At 51.2% G+C, this 7,779-nt stretch overlaps 2 protein-coding genes across 7 annotated transcripts in view; one reads left to right on the top strand and one right to left on the bottom strand.

Moving 5' to 3' along the window:
- Positions 1 to 6: 6 nt before the first annotated feature.
- Positions 7 to 4,027, bottom strand: Fbxl8 (F-box and leucine rich repeat protein 8). Of its 3 annotated transcripts, none has more exons than XM_010612189.2 (4): positions 3,894 to 4,027; positions 3,276 to 3,340; positions 2,493 to 2,677; positions 7 to 1,907 (listed from the first exon to the last, which is right to left on the bottom strand). In XM_010612189.2, the coding sequence occupies exons 1-4, from the start codon at positions 4,009 to 4,011 to the stop codon at positions 935 to 937; spliced, it is 1,341 nt and encodes a 446-aa protein (XP_010610491.1). In that variant the 5' UTR covers positions 4,012 to 4,027; the 3' UTR covers positions 7 to 934. The 3 variants fall into 3 exon arrangements, with proteins under 3 accessions (XP_010610491.1, XP_010610492.1, XP_010610493.1); XM_010612190.2 differs by having other exon boundaries at positions 3,881 to 3,983; XM_010612191.2 differs by lacking the exon at positions 3,276 to 3,340 and having other exon boundaries at positions 3,881 to 3,983.
- Tradd (TNFRSF1A associated via death domain) overlaps positions 4,018 to 7,779 on the top strand; it is a 7,654-nt gene continuing 3,892 nt past the window's right edge. For 2 of the 4 annotated variants that reach the window (XM_010612194.2, XM_010612192.2), the window contains exons 1-2: positions 4,018 to 4,100; positions 4,379 to 4,556. The gene's annotated coding sequence lies outside the window, so the exon portion shown is untranslated. The other 2 variants (XM_010612193.1, XM_010612195.2) reach the window with 2 other exon arrangements.

The following is a 7,779-nucleotide window of genomic DNA, read 5'->3' as shown; positions in this document are numbered from 1 at the left end:
CGCTCGGCCCAGCCCGGCTAGGCCCGGGTGCAGCGGGCTTGTCCGAGCAGCGAAAGTGCTGCGCTTGCCGCCAGCCCCGCCCTACTCTGCCCCCACGCGCTGGGTCAGGAGGGGGGCCACGTGTGAACCCTTGGGGGCGGGGCTCGGACTGCCGGCCGAGGTGCCAGTAGACGGAAAGGGCTGGCTGAATCGGATGTGTGCGGAGCTAGGGTGCTGAGGGAGACCTAGTTTTGAGTACTATCCTTCTCAGTCTATTTCCTTTTGCATTCTTTGGGAGAAATCTTCGTAAGTGATCTGCTGTGGACTTCGAAGGCGATGGTCAGCTGTGGGCATAGTGAAGCCCAGGTTAGTGCAGATAGGATGGGTCGTGGGGAGCTGGCCCTCTCCTCCCTCCCACCAAACGGTGGGGTGCAATCATTCCAAGGGTGCACAATGCCCCGCCCTTGCCTGAGCAGCCGATTCAGTTCCACAGACCTTGAAGTCTGGATCTTTTCCACCACTGCCGCAGGACTCTTCCTGCCTCCTCTCTTCCCCAGCCCTCCCCCTTGAGAACCAACCCAGCCTTTCAGAGGATGCAGAGATATTTCAAGGTCTGTTTATTTCACACTCACCCATACTGCCCGGCCAGCACCCAGGCCCACCCTCCCCCTACCATGGGCTGCCTAGCGAGGGTAGAGTGCGCAGAAGGTGGGGGCGGGGAGCTCAATACTACCCGGACAGAGTTGGCATTTGCAGGGGCTGAGAGCACCGAGTGGACTCAGGGCGCCCTGGACTGGTTCAGACACCATCCCACAGGTCCCAGTCCCCATCCCCGTCCCTGAGAGGCACAGAAAGCAAAAATCACGAAGAAGCTGGCGGCAGTTGGAGCTCACCCAGGAAACTCCGCATCTCAGAGACCTTCGGTCCGCAGGATGGGGGTGGGGGAGCTGGCCAATCACCGCCAGAGCATGGGCAGCCAGGGATGTGGCTCTCGCTTCAGTTTGAGCGTGTAGCTGCGCAGGCGCGGGCAGTGCACACGGAAGGCGGTCAGCACTGAGGGTCGCACCACGCAGAAGCAGTGTATCTCCTGCAGGCCGGAGCAGCGTGCTGCCAGCTCCTGCAGCGCGGCATCTAGCTCCAATGAGGCAGAAGTGCGCACCTCAACCACACGCAGGGTTGCAGCGTAGTGGTGTGCAGCGAAATGCACCGGACCTACGGTGTCACCTGAGAGGTTGAGGCGCAGCGCAGACACAGGTATTGCTGGCTGCAGGACACGCGTCACGCAGTCAGCAGGCATCACAGGCTCAAGCTCCAGTTCCACCGCCAGCCCAGGGTGGCGGCAGCATAATGCTGCCCAGGATTCGTTGGGTACAGGGGATGTGCGTGCATCTTCAGGGCACGAGCCCTGCAGGGCCAGGAGCCTGAAAGGTACGCGACCTGGAGCGGCCAGTGCCTGGAGGACAGCGCACGACAGGCTGGCAAAATGCAGTCCAAGAGCGCGCAGGTGCGGGCAGGCATCCAGTAGCTCCAGTATGGAGCTGGGCCTCACGCTGTCCACCAATGTATGGTTGTCCAGGAAAATGCTGCAAAGCTGTGGGCAGCCATGGGCTACCTGCAGCACCAACTTGTCATCCAGTGTGAAGGGCAAGCGCCGCAGATCGAGGTGGCGCAGCTCGCAAGCCTTCCCGCAGAAAGTGTGCACAGCGTTCAGGATGTCGCGGCCTGCGTCAAACAGTGGTTTCTCACCGCGAGACTCCAGGCGCAGGCTTCGCAGCCTCGGGGCACAGTTTGCAAGCACAGTCAGCAGCTCTGTGACTGCCTGGCGACTCCTCTTCCGCGACAGCTCACATTCCAACCGTAGATGGTGAACGTAGGCCAAGTAGGTGTACAGATATGATGGCAACATGCCTTCCTGCTCACAGTCGCAACTTGTGTTAAAGTAAAGAAATTGGGGGTATCTCTGTGACCTCTACCACCCCTCAGCTTGGACTCCCACCACCACTACCCCCCCACCCCAGTGCACACATCTCTCTATATGGACCTCACTATAGCCCCAAGGCAGCCACTGATGGTGGTGGGGACTCCCATTCTATCCCTTTAGAAGACTTCAGTCAGCCATAGTTTGAAATCCTGGCATGGAGAGCCAATCATATTTTAGGTACTAGCTGGCTCTAAGGAAGTGGGGCAGGGTGAAGCCGCTGGGTTGCCAGGTTCAAATTCTGCCTCTGCCCCTCCCTTGCTGAATAACCTTTGGAAAGTGATGAAATCTCTCTGCTTCATCTCTGCAATGGAGTTAGTGCTGCCTATCTACCACAGGAGGTTTTTGTGAGGAGTAAATGAGTTAATATATACAAAACAGCTAGAATAGTTGGTACAAACACAGTAGGCAATCAATAAGTGTTAGTATTGTAGTTATTTTTTTCAATGTGGGGGAATTTAATCTCCCCAAATCTCAGCTCCACAGAGCAAGTATGAGGATGAATAGGTGGGAGGAGGCAGAGGGACCAGCTCACCTGATGTTGGTGTCACGCCACACAGCACTGCTGGTGGCAGCCGAGGCCCAGGCTCTGCAGACCTTGGCGGCACTGTCACGATCTTTGAGGGGTAGGTGGCGAAAGATGAGCACCAGCACCTCTTCTGGCAGCTGTTCTGCCATGATGCAGTTGGGGGCCTCTACCACAATTCCCACGGATAAGTCCTGGAGAGAAAGGGGTGTCCCTTGGGCGCAGGAATGGAATTCTGGAGGTTGGGTGTAAAAATGCTTGTATCTGGGAGCTGCTACATTTGTGAAGCCTAGCATAAAGTGAAAATTCCGAATACCTGTTTAAAACATTAAGGATTTCGATTTTAGCTGCGGATTTCGTTCAGTGGTTCTACTACCTGCCTCGCAACCACAAGGTCCTGAGTTGAATACCCAGCACCAAAAACAACAAGAATTTCAATTTCAAAGGGTCGGGGATATAGATCGGAGGTAGGCTCCAAGTTCGATCCTAGATCCTAACACCACCAAAAAATAACAACAACAGCAACAAAACAAATTCAGGGCAGTACCAGCAGAACTTTCGATCAAGTATTAAGCCAAGGGGTTCCTTTTCTGATTATTTTTCACTTGTTGAACAAGTTCCAGATGATTCTTTTCTTCTCCAGATGATTCTTTAGGTTTCTACTAGAGAAACTTTGACACAAACCACCAGCCAGTATAAGATGAATAGTTAATAAGGCGGGAGCAGCGAAGACTTTTGTCAGGGACCGCGAGCCAATCAGGAAACGGGAGCAGGGGTGGGGTGGGGTCTCACCTGGCTCTGCCCAGAGAGGGGAGGCACCTTCGCTGTCCCACTTCTGTCCTGGGGTTTCTCTGCCTCTGTGGGCAGAGAAAAGCTTGGGGTTCAAGGGCTGACAGCGCTGGCTTTTACAGTTCAACTCGCCCTGACCCCTAAGCAGCCCTGGGCAGGAATTCAGCACACTCACTCTGGTTCCCAGCTTTCAGAGGAAGGATGAAGCTGGTGGAAAACGTTCGACCTCTTCAAAGTTGCCAATTTTGTTTGAAGGTGCATGAGGGATTTTGCACATTTCACACCACTTCCTAGTTTATTTTCCCATATCCTAGGCTAACGGTCTCTCCTAGAATTTGGGCCATACGTATTCTGCCAGTCTTGTTTCTGGGAATCATGGCACCTGGTTTGAGTACCAGCGACTAGCAGAGATGTGATTATTAAACCGGATCCTCAGGGGCCACAAGAAAATTCTGATCCCCAGGTGGCGCCCTCTAGTTCATTCTCCTAGATCGGACGGAAGTCTGGGGGCTCTCACTCTGGGACTCTGGTCTTGTAAGAATTTCAAGACCCCAAAGTAACCACTTGTCAGCAGTTCTTCCTGCTAACTTGGGGCGTCGATATCTTACCTGCTTAACGTACCGGGAGGGCTTCGCTCAGAGGCAGGGGAGTAGCCACTGAGGATAGCGGGGCGGGAAGGAACCGCCGGCAGCCGGGAAGGCGGGGCGAAGGGCGGACGGGGCGGGCCGGGGTAGGGCATCGCCCCAGCGCTTCTGCGCACACCCGGAAGCGGAGTGGTGGAGCCGAGCCTGGCGGGCGTGGAAACCCAGGCTCTGCCGAAGTGGCCAGGTTAGTTCACAGGGAGGGAAGGTGGGCTCTCGGGTGCGGTAGGAGCAGAGGCGGATCCTCACTCCCGAGCGTGGGCATCGCGCAGTTGTCACCCGGAGCTGCCGCGGCCCGCTGGTGGCGGCGGCCTATTGAGCTGTTTCCGAAGGAAGAAAGGGTACGGTTGAAACTTGCAGGTTCCTTGTGCCGGCTAAGAGCTTTGGAGGGGCTGCTGGGCGTTGCAGATGAGGGGGTATTGGGAAGGGACTAGGTCTGTGATCGAGACCTCCTTCCCCTCCCAGTCCAGGCACGTGCGAAAACCCAGCATGAAGACGCGCTAAGTGGGAGCCCAGGAAGTTCCCCTCGCGAAATCCAGAGTGGCGCAGCTGAGTAGGGGGGCGCGTCTGGCTAGTTGCACCGAGTTGCTGGCTTCCAGTCTTTGGGCCACGCCTACGGGCCTTCCTGCTCACCCAGCCGGAGGTGAGGCTGCCTGGGGACTGTCGTGTGTTAATGGGGCGTCGTGCCTGGCTGTCCTCTGGTACTAAGGGCAGTTCTTAGTTTTGTACACAAGTGTCTACATGAATGTCTACTTGTGATCCCAGCAACCCAGCCGGGAAGCCTCAGCCCTGTCTGAGGCGGGGCAGATTCCCGGTGGGTGGGGCTCAGGGCTTCCCAAAGAAGGATTTTCTGTGGAAGGACATACAGCAATGATTCCAAAGTGGGCAATGGCAGAGAAGAGCCTTCCCTGCCCGACCTTTTCTCTACCTTGTTAACTGACCTCTCTATCTGTGGGCCCAGCTCCAGCTGCTGACTTCCCCCACTTGCCCAGAACTAGTGGTGTGATATTTCCCCGTCCAGGTTTCTGGTACCCACGGGGAAGACCTATTGGTCAGACTCTGGTCCCTTCACTCCTTACTTCCTCTCTTTGGGCTGAGACCATATCTATCAGGTCAGAACTTCCAAGTTGGGGGCGGCTAGGAAGATGTGAAAGAGGAAACACTTCCAGGGCCCTTGTTACTTTTCTGGGCTTCCTACTTGCCTTGCTTTCTTGCCTGGCTCCCTACTGCTCTTAGCCCTCCTTGTCACTTGGAGTTTCACCCCATATTGGTTGTTTTCTTTTTTTTTTGAGACAGGGTCTCACTATGTAGTTGAGACTGACCTGGAATTCACTATGTAGTCCAGGCTGGTCTCGAACTCAAAGCAATCCTCCTGCCTCAGCCTCCCGAGTGCGGGATTACAGGCATGCGCCACCACGCCTGGCTGTTTTTTTGTTCTTAAAGAAAGACAGTTTTGTTCTGCCGCCTGCCTTGCAAGCCCAAGATCCTGAGAGTTCAATCCCGGGTACCAAAACAGAATGACAATTTTTGGCTGGTGATTTAGCTCAGTGGTTCTGCTGCCTGCCTCGAAAGCGTAAGGTCCCAAGTTTGATCCCCAGTACCAAAAAAAAAAAAAGGTTTTTTTTCAAGTACAAAGGAAATATTTCTATTTTTGCATAAAGTAGAAAGTATTGCTAAATACAAAGAGAATAAAATTGCTCCATATCCCCTCCATCTTGCCCAGAGAACATCACAGTACTAGTATTCTGTTAATTTTCTGTTTTAGTTAAGTACAAAAGTATTAATACATTTTCTATGAAGAGATTGTGAGGGAAATGACTCTTCAGAGTGTGTCCCCTGGGGCCAGGGATTTTGTTCAGTGGTTCCGCTGCCTGCCTTGCAAGCACAAGGACCTGAGTTCGATCCCCGGTACCAAAAACAAAACAAAACAAAAAAAAAACCCAAAAAACAAAGTGTGTCCCCTGTATTCAGAGCCACAGTAGGGCCATCACCAGTTGTCATTTCTCTTGCCAGGGTGGGTGATACTGTCCTATGTTTAGCATATAGATTAGGAACTGGAAGCAGATCTTGAATGCGGTCTCTGCTTCAAGCTCAAGATCCTTACTTCCTCCTCAGTGATGTCCAGACTCCTGCCCCCAGCTCCTCCTGAGCCAGTGGGGGCCACTCCAACTGCACCCCTCCTGGTTCACCACTATAAATGCTAAAATCAGAAAGTAAAGGAAGATGACTGATGGTGTAGGAGGTGGGGTTTTCTGGGAAAAGAGGGGAGATGTTACTTCAAGTAAGGTGAAGAGGAGGCAGGACAGTTTCCCCAGTTGCCCCCTCATGGGGAAATAACAGGATCAGCAAATTGGTTCCCTGGCTGGGAATTTTGCCTTCTGGTCTAGGGTCAGGCAGGTTTTTTTGTTTTGTTTTGTTTTTTTCCCAGTAATGAGAATTAAACTCAGAATATGTGCTTACTGGGGAGTCATGGTGCCACTGAGCTAAATCCCAGGCCTTTGGTTTTAGTTTTTGGTTTTTGGAAACAAGGTTTTGCTATGTAGTTCAGGCTGGTCTTGAACTCACTATGTAGCCCCGGCTGACCTTGAACTCAGAGTGATCCTCCTGCCTCAGCCTCCCCGAGTGCTGGGATCACAGGTGTGCATCCCCACACCCAGCTCTTAGAGTCAGGTTTGTTTTTTTTTGTTGTTTTTTAGCAAAACATTTATTGGTACATTTTAGATACATAGAATGATAATATTCATCATAGGGAACTTATACCTGTACATGATATATCTTGCTCCTTTTTATCCCATTCCCCTCCCTTTACCCCCCTTCCCCTCATTTACAAAAGCTTTGTTTCCATTTTTTCCTTCTATTATTTTTTCCTAGTCCCTTCTTTCCTTTCCCTTTTTCTCCTCCCTTGTTCCCCTTCTCACTGGAACATTTTCTTCCCATTTCCCAATGTCTTTTATACATTTTCATCCTATTTCCACTTTGGGTTTCTCACACCAGAGAAGCAATGCAGTATTTAAACATATGTGTGATTTATTTCACTTAAGAGTATGGTCTCAAGGTGCATCCATTTACTTAGAATGTCTCAAATTTATTCTTCTTTATGGCAGAGCAATACTCCATGGTATCAAAAAACCACATCTTCTTCATTTGGGCTGTTTCCAAAATTTAGCTATTACAAACTCTTGTATGATGCTTTTAATTCTTGCAGGAAGATACCAAGCAGAGTTGAATGATTTCCACAGTGGTTGCAACAGTCTACACTCCCAACAGTGGAGAAAGGTTCCTATTACCCCACAGCTCTGCCCGCTTCTGTTATTGGCTGATTTCTTGATAATAACCATTCTTTCTGGAATGAGATGTAATCTCAGTGTTGTTTTAATTTGCATCTCTCAAATGACCTGTGATGCTGAACATTTTTTTTCACACATTTATTTACCATTTCTACTTCTTCATCTGAGAAGTGTCTGTTCGGGTTCAGGCTTTTGACAGAGATGGGGAAGATACTAGCATCAAGGGGCTCTGGCTTTATCTTGACAGGGAAGGAAGGAATCTACAATAGGAGAATTTGAGTTGGAAAAGACAAGAGCCCAATTTGAAGGGATTTATAACAAAGTGAAATGGTTTAGTTCATATAACTGAACAATCCAGCTCAGGGACAGCTAGATCCAGGGTCAGCATGGTTAGGAATGCACCTCCATCTCTTGGCTGTTTCCTTCAGTATCAGTTTCATTCTCAGCCAGGTTCTTCCCAAGCAGTGGCAAAGGAGATTTACTACTTCCTTTTCATTCATCCCCACGGGAAGGGAAATTAATGCTGTGCACCAGGCTTGATTCTTTTTCTTTTCTTTTTTTTTTTTTTTTTTTTTTTTT

This window comes from Fukomys damarensis, unplaced genomic scaffold (genome assembly GCF_012274545.1).
Source record: "Fukomys damarensis isolate Sample0158 unplaced genomic scaffold, DMR_v1.0_HiC HiC_scaffold_32, whole genome shotgun sequence".
NCBI classification, from domain to species: Eukaryota; Metazoa; Chordata; class Mammalia; order Rodentia; family Bathyergidae; genus Fukomys; species Fukomys damarensis.
Note: the sequence above shows the minus strand (reverse complement) of the source record. Positions and strands in the feature narration are given on the sequence as shown.

Excerpts from the sequence above, each read along its gene's own strand:
- Fbxl8 (XM_010612189.2), bottom strand. The coding sequence starts at position 4,011 with ATGCCCTACCCCGGCCCGCCCCGTCCGCCCTTCGCCCCGCCTTCCCGG. Across the intron at positions 2,678-3,275 it reads CCCTCTCTGGGCAGAGCCAG|GACTTATCCGTGGGAATTGT; the intron begins GTGAGACCCCAC and ends CTTTCTCTCCAG. Across the intron at positions 1,908-2,492 it reads TGGCGTGACACCAACATCAG|TTGCGACTGTGAGCAGGAAG; the intron begins GTGAGCTGGTCC and ends CTTTAACACAAG.